This window comes from Medicago sativa, chromosome 3, assembly GCF_051527215.1.
Source record: "Medicago sativa cultivar Bolivia chromosome 3, Bolivia_mono, whole genome shotgun sequence".
NCBI classification, from domain to species: Eukaryota; Viridiplantae; Streptophyta; class Magnoliopsida; order Fabales; family Fabaceae; genus Medicago; species Medicago sativa.
Window position 1 is genome coordinate 77,961,941 of NC_140751.1, and position 19,913 is coordinate 77,981,853.

At 31.6% G+C, this 19,913-nt stretch overlaps 1 protein-coding gene across 1 annotated transcript; it reads right to left on the reverse strand.

The window, feature by feature from the left end:
* Positions 1 to 10,354: 10,354 nt before the first annotated feature.
* LOC146940478 (linamarin synthase 1-like) lies at positions 10,355 to 13,815 on the reverse strand. The gene is made up of 2 exons (XM_085754182.1): positions 13,167 to 13,815; positions 10,355 to 11,536 (listed from the first exon to the last, which is right to left on the reverse strand). Exons 1-2 carry the CDS (start codon positions 13,714 to 13,716, stop codon positions 10,593 to 10,595), a joined length of 1,494 nt encoding a protein of 497 aa, XP_085610308.1. The 5' UTR covers positions 13,717 to 13,815; the 3' UTR covers positions 10,355 to 10,592.
* Positions 13,816 to 19,913: the final 6,098 nt, after the last annotated feature.

Genomic DNA, 19,913 nt, shown 5'->3' on the forward strand with positions numbered 1-19,913 from the left:
ATAAAATAATGAATAACTCTAGACTCAATTATTTCCTAAATAAGGAAATATACTTTATGTTTATAAATAAACATACAAAACTAGAATTATTTATTTCCTAAATAAGGAAATATACTTTATGTTTATAAATAAACATACAAAACTAGAATTATTATTTCTCAAGCTTTGAAGAACCAAGTTCTTACCTTATGTACAAAAAAAAAAAATGTTCATAATATTTTGAGATTCATTATTAAAAGGCAACATATATATCACAAATATATTTTAACTCTTTATTTGCCTACTTCTCAAAATAAACTTTATGTACAGAATCTTTGTGAATCAAAACCAAGTTCAAATAAAAAATTAAGCTGTGAAATAAGATAATGATATTTAAAAACCATCTCAAATAATTTTTTTTTTTTAAAACAAATCAAATCCAAATACTTATTTATTAACAATATATTTGTATTTGATATATCAAAGACCTAATAGATATAACAAATAAAAAAATCTTTATAAATAAGTCAAACCGTAAGATTTGTTTAAAGATTTCCAAAATTTATATTTGACATGAATCCAATATACTTGTATGTTTTCTAAACCGAATAAAGGGAATCTGATTATATGAAGTATCTTTCAAATTCACATATTTGATTTGAAATGGATATGGAACCATATATATCCATAAAACAAAACAAAAATCAAAAAACAAAAAATGCCGAGAAGGTTTTCTGGATTTGTTTCAAATTTAATTCCCTTTTATTTCATTCAATAACAAAAAAAAATAAAAATACAAGCCAATAACGTCGAAACATGGTGGCTGGATTCATCATAAACATGACAAGATTTAAAATTTTCCATAGGTCTAATTTACACTCAAAATTATGCACACAGTACTTAATCCACCCATGAAAATTTTCGGAAATAATAGCAACATGGTGGCTGGATGCATGATATTCATGTAAACATCAATGATGAATTCTAGAGAAGACCTAGTGAAAATTCATAAATAAAGAATTGCCAAATTACATGAGACTATATTCATCATTTATTTATTTTTAAGAGAAAAATTGTGCACAGCAATCACAAAAAAAAAAAAAAAAATTGTGCTGAAAGTGCGAATGGCAAAAACATGTAATACCAAAAAATCATTCGGTGCAACCAAAATAAAAATATCATCACTGATGGCAAATATGAGCCGAAAAACAAAGAAACCAAATATGAATGAAAATTATTATTTACAACTGAAACTAGGTTCCTTTCAATTCATCAAAATTAAGTTAAGGTTCTAAATTATATAATATTATGCACCGTACATCAAATTTGAGACATCAACGCAAATTCATTCATCTTGATGCGCATATAAATTTCAATTGAAAAAGTAAAACTGGACCATTGTCGAAGAAACAAGAATCCCGATAAAACAAAGTTTTAGGGTTCATACCATTCACATAATAAAATTAACCAATTTTGATAAATCAAAACATGAAGATCTGCTCTGATACCACTTGTTGGAAATTTAGGTCTTAATTCATAAAACATGTTCAATACAAATAAAAGTATAGCGGAAGCAAATTGATCATTGAACATGAATTATGATCGGATCTACGACATGTTTGATTTATCAAGAATATTAAGAATTAGAGTATTAGTAATACCTGGATAAAGCTTTCATAGCAGCCCTCTCATCAAGAATGATAACCAAAGAGAAGGTGATCTGAAACAAACATCAACATCAACACGGTTAGCGGCGGCTGATTTGGTTCTTCCTCAACCGGTACCTTTATGCCTCAAGTTCTCTTCAGATGGGGAGAAGAGAGAGTTTTGTCGTGTACGGTATATTGGGGACCATAGCCTCTTTTATATTGGATGACCATTAGGGTTTCCCATTATTCCGTTAATGGGCCATCCGGACATCCACTCATTGAGTCCATATCAACTAATTAAATATTTAATTAATTATCTAATTAGAAATCTAATAGCCTTATTACTTAATTTGATCACTAATCAATTAAGGCTCACAATTGATAAATAGCTAATATAATTATTATTACGATATTTGCCCACATAATGATATTTGAATATTATTAAATAATAAAATATTCCAACAATATACACATCTATTTTTTTTTTTTTGAGAAAAAAATTCAAAAATTTTATTTCAAGTTAGTATAGTATCATTATTAAGTAACAAGCTTTTTAAAATAAAATAAGTTTTGAAAATTTTAATTATCTATAATTATTACATTTTTGTCATAAACACGGGAAAGGAAACCGTGGAAGAGAGAAATAATTGTATAGTCATAGCCTCAAGTAAAAAATCATTTAGATGCAGAAATTAATATAGGACATATATTAATATTTAAATACACATAATTTAACGTTGTTGAATTCGTATCCAGATCCTCTAATTAAGTTGGAAGAGATCTTTTATCATCTCATTCAAATTATTTTGAGTAAAATACAACCAATTGTTGAATGATAACAACAAACAAACAAAAAAAATAATCGTGTAAAATAAGTTTACCTATTAAAAACAATGAAATAACTTGTATTGAGTAGAGGATAGAGACCATTTATTTTTTAAGTTTGATCACTACGGTCGTTTGTGGCTTCTGATATCCCATTGGATTGGTATCTATACAGTTCTTCATGGCGACTTATATACTCTTTCAAATCAGTTTTGTGCTCTTGGAGGGTTCTCAAAAAATTCAAGGACAACTTCTCTATTATTTGGATTTCGGTCTTATTTGTTATCTGGAAAACCGTAACAATAGAATTTTTAATAATCATTTTGATCAGCTTACATGACTTCTTGAAAAGGTTAAACTCCAAACCTACTGGTGGTTGAAAGCGAACTACATTATGTTCGACTTTGACTATCCCTTTTGGAGGCAAAATCCTTTATGTTGTTTTCAAGCTGCAATGTAATTTTGTTTTTTGTTTCTTTGGCTGTTGGTAGCCTGACTTTATTGTACTTAAACTTTTAACAATTACCTCTAGCAAGCCTTGTGCTTGAGGGGCTGTTAGTTTTTCCTTTAATAATTCGCTTAGTTTATTAAAAAAAAAAAAGATTGTTGTTGGTGTTATTGAAATAAATAATTATGTTTAACTTGGTTTGTTATAACTAGAAAGCAACAAACATTTATATTTTTAGTTTTAATCAAAATCAAAATTTCATAAAAAAAAAAAACATAGTTCATAATTTTCAAATTTTAGCTCAGCAAAAAGAGCGGAAAGACGGGCACGTGAGTGCCCGTCCTTTCGCTAGTATAAGATAGAGGTAGATATTTGAAGAAGATTATTCAACCTCACCGTGGATGAAGCCGTGCAACATCTACTAATCACGTGATCGTGAAAGTTGCCAAAAGTCAACGGAGTCAACATTGAATCCAATGATAATTATGATATATTTTTGTTAAATCGGAAAATGTTAACAACTGCTCAGTGAGAAAGAATCTTATTGTACTAACTCTAACCCGTGCGATGCCCGGGGTTTTATAGAGTTCCATATATACCTATCATATTAGCTATATATAGGACACAGTGATACCTGATAAAAATCTGGCAAGTGTACCAAAAATATATCGAAGTAATAAAATTTATAAGTTCGTATCCACAAGGACTGTTTCAATTTCTACTCGGCAAAAGCGTTAAAATAAAGGATGTATTAAATTTATAGGGTTGCCCTAGGCAGTTGGATTAAGTGTTAAAATAATAAATTGCAAGTAAATAAAAATGGTTGGAAGTTATATAGAAAACAAATGATTAAGCCGGTGAATCCGCTATTGCTCTATATGACTAGTTTACCTCTCTTTACTCTCGATTGCTATTCATTCTTTACGACAAATTAACTAAGTGGTTTTGATCAATCTCTTGACTCAAAACCCTTTCCTAAGTTATAACCCTATTAATCTCTTAGCCAGATTGAATAACTGCGGAAGCGATGTTGGAACGTTAATTTATATGTCATAACCCTCAATTTCCTATCTCTAGGTTCCTAGTGTTGAGTTAAACAGAATTATTATTTCAGGATTAAAAGCTAGGGCTAGTAGTCATTCAATTCCTAAGATTAATTCATGTAATTGCAAGAAGCTAGGGTTAATAGTCATACAAACAATCATATGAAAAGCAATGAACACAAATAATTCTGAATAAAAACTAAATAATAATGATAATAAAGAGAGTTCAACTATTGGTTCATATATTACAATAGGTTCATCATGGCTTAATCAAAGAAAATTAGCTACACATAATTGAATGAATAAACAACATAATAAAGAAAATAAACCGATAGAGTTTCGACGTTGCCTGCGTTGCTCCTCAATTTCTTTTCAACATGTGCTGCTATTGTTTCCAATCATCCATGTGCAACTCTCTTTCTGTCTCGTGATGCGTGCTTGTTTTCCAACCCAAATTGTGGTGCGGCTGCTGTTCCCAAAACCGTAAAAACGTGAATGCCTTCCTTGCTAGCTTCTTGTAAATATATATATCTTGTGACCTAGTTGTTTTCTTTTGCAACAAGCATGTTACGTTTTCCTTTTCTTTGCTTAAGCCCACTTTTCTTTTTGTCTCATACCTTCTATTCACACCACCCAAAAGCAAAACACTTGTTCTCATCCTCATTAATTCATACGTGGCAGCAACTTAATTCAATAATCGTGGCACGTTTCGTGGTTCATCGTGCCACGAAATTTCCAGAAAGTATTAGTGAATTCTACATCCTTGCAACGTGGCACGATTAGAGCAAACGTGGCACGATTCTTCACATTTTTTCCTCTTTTTCTCAATTTCTTCCTTTGGGCTCTTGTTCCTGTTTTAATCTGATTTCACCATGAATTACAAGTAATTGACTCTCTAAATGCTATAAAAATATCATAAAAAGACTCTAAAAACGTGGAATGACGGACTGTCATCACAACCCCCAACTTGAACCATTCCTTGTCCTCAAGGAATCTACTTGCAATATTGACAATCGACAGTAAAATAACAATTACCTGATCAAGCGATAGTACCCAAAAGTTCAACACCTTACTAGCTAAAGATGAGCTAGTTTGACTTGTTAGCAACCACCAATTCACAACTCCACGCAACAATATGAAAAGGGTTCACACACAGTCGACATGCAATCTACATATTACCATAAGCTTGAAAAGTTTCTAAACGTCAATCAAAATCAATGTCAATGCACACTTTGAGGTCTTTAAGGGTTATAACGGGGCTTAGGTAAAGGTGGGATAATATTTGGATAAGTAGGCTACACAAAATTTGAGTTAGGCATTCCTACGGAAGTTAAGCACAGAAGTCAATCCATCATTCATTCACCTTATGGAACAACAATTATTGCAAAGGTACTAGAGAATACTTGTAACTATTGGGACCATTGAGTTTAAAGTTACTCTGATTTTAAATGTGTTGTCCCTTTTTCATTCTATTTTTTTTCTCTTTTTTTTTTTTGATACACCATTTTTGAGTGTATATACACCAATTTTTAGTGTATTTTTCATGATAATGTTCTCTCTTTGTTCTCTAGTACCTCCACCCCCAACTTAGTTGGTTGCAAATTCCAATAGCAACCCTAAACTTAATATTTAGCAACGTTCTACAATGCCTAACTCAGAAAAACAATATGTGACAAGTCTTAAAAGTCTCTAAGCTTGTAATGCAGTTTGTCACCGAACAAAAAGATCTAAACCTACCGGCTCAATTTGGCTAAAGAAAGGATAATTATTCAAATATAAACAGGGTAGGCTTCAAAAAGGCTCACGGGACCAAGCACTTTTGCCTCAGTGTGCTAATGACAAAGATCAATCGACAGTAGAGAAACAATGCAAGTTCTAGAAATGTAAAAGCATGGAACACTCTATATAAGTAAATTGAAAAAAATAAAATTTGGTCATGAACCTTACAGTGTTAGATTTCTGGGAGTTGTGACTACCTATCTTTAACTGTCGTACACTTCGCCTTTGAAATCAAGTCATTCCTCCTTTTGAACTTTTGGAATACCACTTGAACAAGCATTTGTTACTAAACTGGAAAAAGTCAATAAAACAAACAAATTCATCAATAATAAACAAGTGCAAATTCAATACATAACATGGGGTACAACTGAGTTATTCAAACACAACGACAATTGTCTGACTCAACAATAGAAATAAAATACTGAAAATAAAGACATAATAAAAAGGATGGGTTGCCTCCCACCAAGCGCTTTCTTTTACGTCATTTAGCTTGACGCTTCAACCACTGTTAGGGTGGCAAATATGTCAGAAAGAACACTTCATCCTTCTTCTTCCTCTTGTTTGGTAGGAATTCCATGAATTTGTAACAAAGAAGTAGATGCTCCCATGCGCTCACAGTTAAACCTTTGAAATTTAAGCTCTCCCACCTTAGAGAAGGATATACATCAATTTGCACACGAGTGATTTCCTTAACCCCTGTTGGTTCAGACTTTGAGGAAATATCTACACTCCTCACTTTTGGATTTTCTTCCAACACAACCTCGTGACACTCAGTCTCCATCTTAACCAACTTCCTTTAAGACTCACATGTTTTCTCAACAAGATCACCACACTGAACATCAAACTTCTCAAATGAAACTTGATTTGACACCAAGAAATCATCTAAAATGTTTTGCAGTTGAGTATTGTAATCAATGTTAATCAACTCTTTCTTCCTTTCACAATTACTACCTGGTTGATTTGCCTCATAATGACCACAACTCGAGATTTTGTTGTCCAAAATTTTGATCTTAAAAGATAGCATATATTTTTCATACTGCAACTTACCAATCTCTTCTGTGTCATAGAGGAGTACCCTGTCTATCATAGCTGCAAAACTTGGATAAACTCTTCAGTAGCAAAGCACAAAGAAATAAAAGTGAAGAGCATTTTTTTTATATATATAAACAAAAAATATAAATGACAGAAATCCTAAATAATAACGAAATTACCAAGCTGAAATGATTCAACAGTCCCCGGCAACGGCGCCAAAAACTTGATAGAAATCTGGCAAGTGTACCAAAAATATATCGAAGTAATAAAATTTATAAGTTCGTATCCACAGGGACTGTTTCAATTTCTACTCGGCAAAAGCGTTAAAATAAAGGATGTATTAAATTTATAGGGTTGCCCTAGGCAGTTGGATTAAGTGTTAAAATAATAAATTGCAAGTAAATAAAAATGGTTGGAAGTTATATAGAAAACAAATGATTAAGCCGGTGAATCCGCTATTGCTCTATATGACTAATTTACCTCTCTTTACTCTCGATTGCTATTCATTCTTTACGACAAATTAACTAAGTGGTTTTGATCAATCTCTTGACTCAAAACCCTTTCCTAAGTTATAACCCTATTAATCTCTTAGCCAGATTGAATAACCGCGGAAGCGATGTTGGAACGTTAATTTATATGTCATAACCCTCAATTTCCTATCTCTAGGTTCCTAGTGTTGAGTTAAACAGAATTATTATTTCAGGATTAAAAGCTAGGGCTAGTAGTCATTCAATTCCTAAGATTAATTCATGTAATTGCAAGAAGCTAGGGTTAATAGTCATACAAACAATCATATGAAAAGCAATGAACACAAATAATTCTGAATAAAAACTAAATAATATTGATAATAAAGAGAGTTCAACTATTGGTTCATATATTACAATAGGTTCATCATGGCTTAATCAAAGAAAATTAGCTACACATAATTGAATGAATAAACAACATAATAAAGAAAATAAACTGATAGAGTTTCGAAGTTGCCTGCGTTGCTCCTCAATTTCTTTTCAACATGTGCTGCTATTGTTTCCAATCATCCATGTGCAACTCCCTTTCTGTCTCGTGATGCGTGCTTGTTTTCCAACCCAAATTGTGGTGCGGCTGCTGTTCCCAAAACCGTAAAAACGTGAATGCCTTTCCTTGCTAGCTTCTTGTAAATATATATATCTTGTGACCTAGTTGTTTTCTTTTGCAACAAGCATGTTACGTTTTCCTTTTCTTTGCTTAAGCCCACTTTTCTTTTTGTCTCATACCTTCTATTCACACCACCCAAAAGCAAAACACTTGTTCTCATCCTCATTAATTCATACGTGGCAGCAACTTAATTCAATAATCGTGGCACGTTTCGTGGTTCATCGTGCCACGAAATTTCCAGAAAGTATTAGTGAATTCTACATCCTTGCAACGTGGCACGATTAGAGCAAACGTGGCACGATTCTTCACATTTTTTCCTCTTTTTCTCAATTTCTTCCTTTGGGCTCTTGTTCCTGTTTTAATCTGATTTCACCATGAATTACAAGTAATTGACTCTCTAAATGCTATAAAAATATCATAAAAAGACTCTAAAAACGTGGAATGACGGACTGTCATCAATACCATTCAAGAAATCAAGTTATAATAATTTCCAATATCATAAATTAATTTATAGTCGTGATGGTGAGGTGGTCACAAATCATGTGACGACAAAATGATGAGAGGGAGAGGTAATTGGAGAAGTTTTTTTTTTTTTTTAAATAACTTGCTTTGGAGAGTTTAAATAAACTATTTGGTAAACGTAATTTTTGTGCATTTAAAATACTACGACCTATAATTCTTTTCAAACAGGTGCACCGCAATTGCAATAACACGAACATTTTCATTGTGTACAATGTTTATGTTATAGCCAATTATAAAATATTCCTCGATATTAAATTGGATTTCAAAGGAAAATGATTCAAAATATATTTCACTTGAACATAATTAGACAGTAGATTTAAATTCTTTATTTTTAGCAAACAATAGATTTAAAGTCTTATAAATTGTTCAAACACGAAAATAATATACACATAAAAAAAGTATAGACATATACTGATTCAAAATTTCTTCTTACCGGAGGAGTACAAACGGTTCAACATGAAAATAATATACACATGAAAAAATAATCTTACAAACATGATCAAACAATAGCCATTAGAGATAAAAAAAAATTAGACAATAAATTTTTTGGACAGAATGCTATAATCTAACATGTCGCAGCCAAGGAAATTCTACGGAGCTAAAAAAAATTCAGATTGATAAAGTGAGCAATAACTATTTCTTTTGCAACTGGTGTCAAAACTTGCATACCTTTATAGGTTTAAATGAAAATTTATATATGTTTGTGTGGATTAAATGGACAGCGACAATCATATAAATGTAACAAATATAGTGTAACCTAAATGGTTTAGGCAAAACCCTTGCAATTCAAAAATAAGAAAAATGAAGAGTGAAACTTGAAACCAACTAAAAAAACTATATAATCACTTGGAATGACCCCGTATTCTAAAAAACATGAAACTCTGAACTCTAATAACATTCATCTTCATGACAAAAAAGAAGAAGAGATAAAAGGATTTTGGAGAGATGATGGAAGAATTGAAAATGTGATCGTGGTTATGAAATATCATATTTGTTCTCGTACGTAAAAGAGATGGAGTGAATGATGGAGACTAGATTGAGATGTAAAGAATGAAGGGGGCGAGGAAGAAAAAGAAACTGAAAAAGAGAGAGAAGGAGCGTGTGAGGACTGAGGGGGAGCAATAAAAAGGAGGGATTTGGAACTGCCTGATGTGGGGAGAATGGTCAATCAACATTTACTAAGGGAGAGAAAGTGGAGTTGTGTTTTAAGGGGGAAGGGAAGTTGAGTTAAACAGAAATGATCAATATTTAATTTAAAATAAAGATAAAGCATAAATATGTATATAGAAAGCAAAGAGTTAGCATCATAATCATCGGTGACCCAACGACATAATGTTTAACTAACGCATTTTCATTTACCATTGATTGTAGGACCGATAACACTCTAGTAATTAAAATCACACAAACCGGCAACCAAATATTTGTATTTAGATGGAGTACCTATTGTTTTAACTTTTTTTTTATTTATAAAATAATATACCATAGATACCATTACACTTTATAATTTTAGATGTATGCAGCTTAAGAGAGATAGAGATAAAAGAGAGTGATATCTAATAGATTAATAGTGTATAAAGATGAAACCTTACATTTTATATATGTTATTATTTTGTGCGATTAGGGGTCGGAACTTTTAGGGTAGGACAGACAACCTTAAAAGTGGTTAAACATGAGAAAATGTGTTTTAACAATCAATATATTTTTATATCATTTATTTTTGACACTTTCAGCAACCTAGCACTAGAGACTATTGACCATCTACATAGTTTTGTCAACTAAAATGATCTTGCGGCGCAGTCTGGTGTCTATTTGTTTTCTATTCATGTGTAAGTAATCATTGATATATAAACATATAAATTTTAGGTAATTTTTTTTTTTTTACCAAAACAAATCTATTACATTTCCAAATCAATCAAATGAGCAATCCAAAGGAACATAATCAAAGATAAATGAAGCAACATTAGTAACAATCGTCCTTGTCAACAAGAACCACAATATTTTCCTGTCCATACAGTTGAAAATTATGAAGAAAAAAAAGGCACAAACTCTCTTTGCACTAATTCAAGATAACTCCAAATTCAGAATAGTCAACATGACATTGATTGATGGTGATCAAGTAAGAATTATTTTAACTAAAAGTAAAAGAACAATATACATTTCATTTTAGACCGATTATAATATAACTCAAATAGCATTGTGATGAAGAAGCTCTTTAATTAAATTATAGAAATTATTGTATGATGATCCTCCCACATTAGTAGCATCTGTAGCTTTCTTCTTCCACTCCAAGCAGTTTTGTCTCATCTCTTTTCCTTTTTCTCCTTCCATCATTTCCATCACAAGTTCTGTTATCTCTTCCCTTTTCACATCATAGTTAATTTCCAATCCTATTTTCCAAGTGTTGCATAAATACCTACAATTTGTTTGTTGCTCAGCAAAGAAAGGCCAACAAATAGTAGGCAGACCTGAAGAAATTGCTTCAAGTGTAGAATTCCAACCACAATGAGTTAGGAACCCTCCAACTGATGGATGAGCAAGCACTTGGTCTTGCATGCACCAACTTGTTATGTATCCTCTATCATTGACTTCATCTAGAAAATCTTGTGGCAAAGTTGAAGTTTCTTCACCCATTACTATATCTGGCCTCATTATCCATAAAAATGGTAACTTACTATTTGCTATTCCCCAAGCAAATTCTTTCAAGTGATGATCTGTCATAACAGTTATACTTCCATAATTAATATATAGTACTGAGCAAGGTTCCCATTTACTCAACCATTTTATGCATTCTGAGTCATTTTTCCAAAAACTTGAACCACTTGCTGCAAAACCGTATTCTTTCTCAGGAAAATGCCTACCAAGCATGTGAAGTGGGCCAATGCTATATATGTTAGGGTTTTTAGCCCTAAGGGTGTCAAGGGATTCACCTTCTAATTCTTCAAATGTGTTAATGATGATTGCCGATGATCTCACACAATTTTGTGGCTCAACACAAAAGAAATCAAACATAATATCATTTAGATCAGTGACTCTGATGAAGCTTGGAAGGTCTTTCAATCTGATATCTTTTATTCCAGAGATCCAATCTAAACTTGTATCCAAGGTGCCATCGGCAACAAAATTTTCATCTAATAATTTTACAAAAGTAAGTTACTCAAGTTTCACAATATGATTATGAAATAATTTTTTTTATAAACGAAACAATGTCTACAATCGATCATGTGTGTGGATTTAGAAGTAATTATGATAAAAATCAAACATTTTCAATGATTTAACAATTATAATTAATTTACACTTTAAAAACTATCCACGCTGACAGTGTATGCAAATTAAAATCAATATAAACAAAGGTAAATTGTATGTTTTGATAAAGAAAATGTACATCACAGAAATTAGGTCTAACAGACGAAACTGGATTATGTGGACGGATTTAAAAACTTACCATATCAAGCTCTAAAAATAGTAATATTTTTTTTTTCTATGAGCTAATTAAAGTATTCTAAAATAAAGAAATAAAGGTAGATTACCTAAATATTCATATCACATTAAAAACTTGATATTTTAAAAATATTCATCAAAATAAATCTAACAACATCTAATATGTCATCATTTATCTTTATGTAATATAGTAAAAAAAAAAAAATATCAGAATATATTACCTAAACAGTGCACATATCGCATTAACGATTAGAATATGCCTCGGTGCTAATGTCATTTTCATTAGTTTAATACTTATATCTGAAGTAACGTTATGATTCATCCGATGGAGAAGTTTGCGAACATTAGTTTAGCTACTTTTCTTGGGTTTAGAATTAGAGTTAGTCAAGGCACGATAGTAGGGGAAATACTTTGGTGCCATTAATGGCACCATACCATTAGATCTGGGCCACACATTATCCAAGTGTGTGTGATGTGTGTGTGGGTGTCATTAATGGCCATGATTTAATGGTACGGTGCCATTAATGGCACCCAAGTGCTGCTCCGCTAGTAGCGTGGATCCAATCTTTCTCTCTCTCTGATAGAGACATGTAACGTGCCCACTACATTTTTGTTGGTCCTTGGCAAGTGACAACTGTGTCTAGGGTCCATGATTGGCATCCGTCAAAATTTGACGCATTTAATACAAGGGTCATGTTATTGAATTTTCGACCATGTGACTCAATGACCATGAATATTATGAATGTATAAAAACATTGAACACAAAGAATCCGATTTGAACTACTTGTTGACTCATTTATTGGCTAGCTCCAGTTTCTATCCCATTTATTGGCTCACTACTAACTAATAGGGGTGTGGATTTTTTTTTCTTCATGTTGTTTAAGTTCATCTCATTAGATTATAAGTGAAACAAGATATAAATAACTAAATTATTTCTTGGAATATACTTAGGTACTTTTGAGATTTGTTAGATACCAATACTCTTTAGAAAAAATAATTTCAAATTTAAAGTAAATTTAAAATAATTGAATTATAAAATGATATAGCATTAAAGATTGTACGTTGAGTATGAATCTAACGTACAGATCGGCAGAATACTTCTTATAATCACTATTATAAACAAAAAAATTATTTTGATCTATATTATATATTTATACATCAATTATTTAATGTATCTAAAGAGTGGTTATTTTTATTATAATAATATCAAATAAGTATATATTAATTTCATCACGAGTTAATTGAAGTTACAAAATTTAGATTTTACAAAACTACGATGGCTCGTTATGAAACATAGAGAAAAAGATCGGTTTAATTTACCTTTGAATGGAAGAATTCCTCTTTTGACAAGCTCCTCGAATTGCAAATATCCAACAAACCCACAAGTAGAAGCAGTCCAAAGTTGTATCTCTCGAATGCCCAAATCCTTAGCCACTCTTCCAGCAAAGTCATAATTGCCATCAGCAATTATACAAGTAACTGGAATATGAGGTGATGAAGTGTTGAGCTTAATCACGAGCTCTTTGAAAGGAGCATAACAATTTTTCCTAGTTGAATCACACAACATTGGAATATCTTGTGTTGCATCTTTATCTGATTCTGGTAAACCATCAGGTATGGTCTCAAATTGAAAATCAGGTAGACCCTTAACAAAGTCAGCTCCAAGAGACTTTACCAAACGTTTGTGGTTGAATTCAGTGTTCACAAAGGTTATGTGGAAACCATTACAACGTAGGAGTTTGGCTAGTTGCATGAAAGGGTTCACATGACCTTGTGCTGGAAATGGTACAAATACAATATGTGGCTTTTGGCTATGACTATTAGGAGGTGGAGGAGTATACTCTATTTTATTTTGCTTTTCTTGAGACATTACTGTGGGATTGATATTTTTGTGGATTCAAATGGAGCACTTATGTTTTTGAATGAATAGGGTAAAGAGGAAGAAGTACTAGTAGTATACAATGGCGGTGAAGCTTTCTCCTTACTGTCTTGTATATATAATAACAATATAATGAGTAATTGATTGCTTTATAAACTGTAACCAAATATTATTTTAAGGAGTAAAATAGTAGGACACATTGGATTGTGCTCGTTGCGCCCATTTTTTTACGGACAGCACTTGGGTGACATAATGTCACCGTGACATTAAATATGGGCCACACAACACACATTGTCATTTGCATATGGGCCACACAACACATTCATGAGTACATTTGTGTGGCCCAGATTTAATGTCACGGTGACATTATGTCACCCAAGTATTTTCCATTTTTTTACATAGCATATATGATTTACAATACACCCTTAAGTGTTGAGAAGCCATGAATTATAGATTAGAACTTACATATTTTTTTTTTTTTTGAAGTGGCTGGGGTTTGAACTTCGGACCTTGCATATTTTTATGCATTGTCCAAGCAATTGAGTTAAGCTCAACTTCATATTTTTCTAAGAAAATACTTGTTTGTCAAAGGTCTTTATAGTTTTTTTTTATCATATACTCTCTCCGTCCTTATATGTAAGCACTCTTTTATTAGAGGCAAATGATGCTTATATATTGACATGGAGGGAGTATAAATTATACTCACGAAACTAAAATTTATAACACACCAATCTGATCCATGCTTGCTTGAAATTTAATGCCTGCGCCAAAGGGGACGTTATGGGACTCTACTACTAGTGGGCAGTGGTCGACGTTTGGGACTGACATTTCTGGCTAGGCCTAACATCCATGGGTTAACCTAACTTATGGGGCATGGCAATTGTTTCCATTAGGTAAAATTTAGGCTAAAGTGCAACTTTGGCCTCTTATCTTTCAAAAAGTTGCGATTTTGGCCCCCTAAGTTTAAAAACTACAATTTTGGTCCCCTATGTTTTAACCCCTTTGCATATTTGGTCATTTTGGTCAATTTTGACCGGTCAACGCCCATGTGGATGGAAACAGGCCAACGCCCATGTAGAGGCAAATGATGCTTAAGGGCAAATAGTCTTTTCTTTTGTTCTTGAATGTCCATTGAGTATGGATGGAAACTGGCCAAGCCAGTTAACAGGAAGATACAGTCTAGTCTACGATACGTTAGGTTAGGTCAAACTTTTTCTTTAATAAGGAAGGTATAAGCTTTTTCATAAATCTATTTAGCTTAAAAGACTATGCCGCAAATTATTAAAAAAAACATCTTAGGCCTATTTGGCCGGTCTATTTAAGTAAATATGAATACTCTTATTTATTATTATATTTTGTACTTTGAATTAAAATATAAATTAGTTAACATTTTCAGTAATTTAAGGTTATATATAAATTAGTTAACATTTTCAGTAATTTAAGGTTATTAGCGTACATTAATTTTTCGCATATATAAATGGATTATTATAAACTAGAATTGAAATATGATACAATATATAGTCAAATTTCCTAAAAATTCATGTTGATTATCAAAAGAAAGTTTAATCTAATTGATCTATTAATTCTCTAGTTTATTTAAATTTAGATCACATTGCTTATTTAAAGATGTTCATATGATATAAGTTTTTAAACAGACTAACAGACCGCATCAGACTTTCAGTTGGCCAAACTCAACGTAAAAAGTAAGTCTATGAAAGTCTGCAAGACATGCTTAGGCCTTAGAAAAATTTGGTAGGCCAAACGTAGGCCTTGCAAAGCCTATTCTCACCTCTACCAATGAGTAACCACAATAATCTTTTAAGGGTTAAATAAGTTTGAAAATTGCTGTTGACACATTGCATAAGGCTGTGGCACACATGTAAAATACGTTTTTGCCCCCTCGGCAGTTAACTACCGAGGAAAATTGAAAACTTCGGCAGTTAACTGCCGAGGAATCCTCAAACCCTTTTTTTTTTTACAAAAACCATTAATTCTTTTTATTCTTTAAACTTAAATTTTCCTTAATTAAATTTAATTCTTTAATCCTTTTAAGGAATTCAACATAATTCTTTTCATGATTTCATTCATGTGATTTTGTTGCCATAAATGAAGAAATATGAATTTTGTTACCATTAAATACACGATTCTTTTTATAAAGTTGTTGATTTCATTCATATGATTTTGTTGCCATAAATAAAAAAATATGAGATCATAGAATTACTACATATTCAATCACGTTTATTAATTAAAAAAATGTTTTTTTTTTTGAAGAATAGAAAAGTGGTTTTATTTGTACAAAAAAGGTATTATTGATAGAATAATTACAAATATAATTATTTGAAAGAGAGATGAATAATATCTGAAATATTATAATTTGTGAACAACAAAAAAATATCTTAAATATTATAATGGGTTAATTATGTTTCTAGTCCCTATAAAATAGCGACCTTGTAAGTTTAGTCCTTACTTAATTTTAATAGCATTTTTAGTCCCTAATTTTGTTTTTTTGCCCTGAGTATTAGTCCCTACTCAATTCAAATTTGTTTAATTTATGCTTAAACTCTTAAATTTTTGAACAATTTTTTGCAGACATGTTTAGAACATTACTAAAAGTTCCTACGCAAAAAATTATCGCAAAATTTGATTTCTACATCCAGATTTTATTATTTTTTATCTTTAACTTTTGTCGTTTTAAAAAATTCATATTTAATTCATTTCATGTCTGAAAATTCTAAATTTTAGTAAACGAACCTTTCATAGTGTTCTAATCTTGTCTCAAAAAAATCGTTCAAAAATTTAAGAGTTTAAGGATAATTAATCAAACTTTGTTTTAGCAGGGACTAAAATTATAAGTAAATTTTTTTTATAGGGACTAAAAATGCTATTAAAATTAAGTAAGGACTAAACTTACAAGGTCGCTATTTTACAGGGACTAGAAACATAATTAACCCTATTATAATTAATTACTAATAATTACAAATATAATTATTCTATCATTTGTAACGTTTTTTTGTTGTTGCATTTTTTTTATTGAATTGTCATTTTAGGTCCATTAACTACCGAATATTATTCATCTCTCATATTTCTTCATTTATGGCAACAAAATCACATGAATGAAATCATAAAAAAAATTGTGTTTAATTCCTTAAAAGGATTAAAGAATTAAATTTAATTAAGGAAAATTTAGGTTTAAAGAATAAAAAAAATTAATGGTTTTTGTAAAAAGAAAAAAAAAGGGTTTGAGGATTCCTCGGCAGTTAACTGCCGAAGTTTTCAATTTTCCTCGGTAGTTAACTGCCGAAGTTTTCCTCGGTAGTTAACTGCAGCCGGTTTCATAATTCGGCAGTTAACTGCCGAGGGGGCAAAAACGTATTTTACATGTGTGCCACAACCTTATGCAATGTGTCAACAACAATTTTCAATAAGTTTTTCGTCCTTAAAAATATATCAAATTTTGATTTTTGTCCCTAAAAAATAAAATGATATGTTTTCATCCTCACAAGATTTTTTGTTTTATTTTTGGTCCCTAATGGATATAATTTTGATATGTTTTTGACATTTTTTGAACATAATAAACGGACATAAAATGAATACAATTTGAACATTAAAGAGCTATAATCTTGACATTTACATGAACATAAAGTGGACATTAAGGACCAAAAACAAAGTAAAAAAATTTGTGAGGATGAAAACATTCAATTTAATTTTTGAAGGACTAAAATCAAAATTAGTTATATTTATAGGGACATAAAACTTATTTAAAATAACTCATGATTGAAAAATCTTTGACATTAAAATGCTCCATTAATACTTTCATATCAATCACTCAATATATTTATTCATTATCATATCAGTCCCGATAAATACTTGTTGTCATATTAGTCTCTATAAAAAAAGTTACTGTCAGCATTAATAAACTATTTTAATTTTGGGACTATTTTAACTAACAAAATCAAGAATTATTTTAAAACTTCGATACATTGACATATTATTGTGACTACTCGTTACATATTCAAAACAAAAATGACTATTAACTCAATAATATAACGTATGTTCTCCTTCTCTCCTCAACTTTCATAAAAAAAAAACCTATCCAGCATTCAATTTAAAAAAAAAATATCCATCATTTTAATTATAAGTTTTTGACTCCCTATTGAACCAGCTTGATGTTTAATTTTTACAATTGCGGTTTGTCATACCCCAATTTTTGACCTAAGGATCCCACATTTATACACCGACACGTGTCCTTTGACCACGATCAGTCTCTGTCTTTTCAGTAAAAATTCGGCAGAGAGGTATTTTAAAATACCTCATTTTTTATTACGAGTCGGATCCTCTTTTCTTTTATTTTTTTTTCAATTTCCATCTTTTATTTAAGTTTTTAATTAACTTTAATTTTGTTTTTTAAAATCCTAATTCTTTATTTTTTATTATTATTATTTAAATCTCATTCTTTTTTTAGTCCCTATCTTATTTTCTTCTTATTTCTTATCATTTATTTTTAATTCATAAAAATCCAAAAATATGCATAGTTATTTGCTTTATTGTTATTATTATTATTATTATTATTATTATTATTATATTTTTTTTTATTAAGTGATAAGTCCCAAAAGTCAAGTCCATGTAGTTATCCTCTTTTATTTTCATCCTTTTGTTATTTGTTTTTTATTTATTTTTCTTAGTTGATAAAAATCCAAATTCAAGCTGTCACGTCTGGAACAAACATTGCAATTCTCCTCCCCAAGCCACCTTCTTTTCTGCCTCCCATAACAAACTCTAAAACCTAACACTGCTACTATAAAACCAGCATCTGCACATCAACAAAGGGGGCCAAAATTCATCAACGCGCAAACTGGCCGAAAATCCAAACAACAACCTGCAAACAAACCATTAACCTGCAAATCAAAACACAATTTCACGGCCAAAAAGTCGTCAAATCATCGCGTCGTCACAAGACAATGAACCAGTCATAACCGCTCCAAACAACACGATTCCAACATACCACCAATCCCACACCAGTCGTCAAAATTCAACACAAACCCTTCAACCACCACAACCGTACCACACATCATCACAATCCAACACCAATTCAATCGGACGTATCATCGAGGCCAAACCACGTGAAATCAAACCGAGGAAGGTTCAGAATCGCAGCAAGCAACAATCAGAACAACCTCAACAGCAGTCCGACCGTCGCCGCCGCAAACAAACAGTCACGCACGCAATCACAGACGACCACTGCAATTCAAATCGGCCGAACCAACAACAACAGTAGCACGATACAAATCCAGTCGAGTGACACAAGATCGAGTCCAAACCGGCGTGAATCAATAATAAAGAGGTGGTATTTCTAATACTCTTAGATTTAGGTCTTTGGTTTTAAGCTTTTGAAAGTTTTTTTTTTAAAAAAATAACAGTGAGAAGTAGGAGTAGAAGAGAGAAAGCCGAAAAAAACAAAAAAATTAAGTTTTAGGGTTCCGGCGTGGTGGCGCCGCCGCACCCGCCGGCCAGCCGCCGCCGGAACCCCCTTACCGTCGCCGGATTCTGGGTTGATGGGGAGTTTGTTCTTGCTGTTCTTATGAGAGAGGGAGCCGAGAGAAGAATTAGGAAAAGAGAGAGGAATTTGTTTGTAAAAATGAATTGGAAAAACTCTTACACCCTTTATATATTACCCATTCCCAAACCGGTTCACCCATAACCCGCTCCAGTGTGAAACCGACCCAGTAGGCTGGCTCAAGCCCATTTCGAAAGCCAGCAAGGTCCAGTTTGCTTATTCTTCAATTCCTGCACCCCCCTGTTTCACTGCCTACACCTTTTTTTCCTGCATTTTATTTCATTCTAATTACTCTTGCATACATATTTAATTTACGTTGCATATTATTTACTTCTTTCACATTCTTTTTTTATTAAGCTAGGTTCATCGTATTATTTTGCATTTTCTTTTATTTTGGTGTCTAATTTCATCACATAGACTTGGAACATACATTAGGCCATTATAAATAATCCATGCATTTTTAGCCTAGTTAATCATGCATTTTAATTAATTTTTATGTCATTTAGAATGTATAAATTAGGTGTTACATAATTTATTCACTTCTCTTCGTCTTGTATAGAACCTAGAATGTAAATATAGGCTTAATGTAATTTATTTATTTTCTCGCAGACCATAGAATGTATTAATAGGTTTT

Coding starts and splice junctions, on each gene's coding strand:
- LOC146940478 (XM_085754182.1), bottom strand. CDS start 13,716: ATGTCTCAAGAAAAGCAAAATAAAATAGAGTATACTCCTCCACCTCCT. Junction 11,537..13,166: donor AGGAATTCTTCCATTCAAAG/GTAAATTAAACC, acceptor TAAAATTATTAG/ATGAAAATTTTGTTGCCGAT.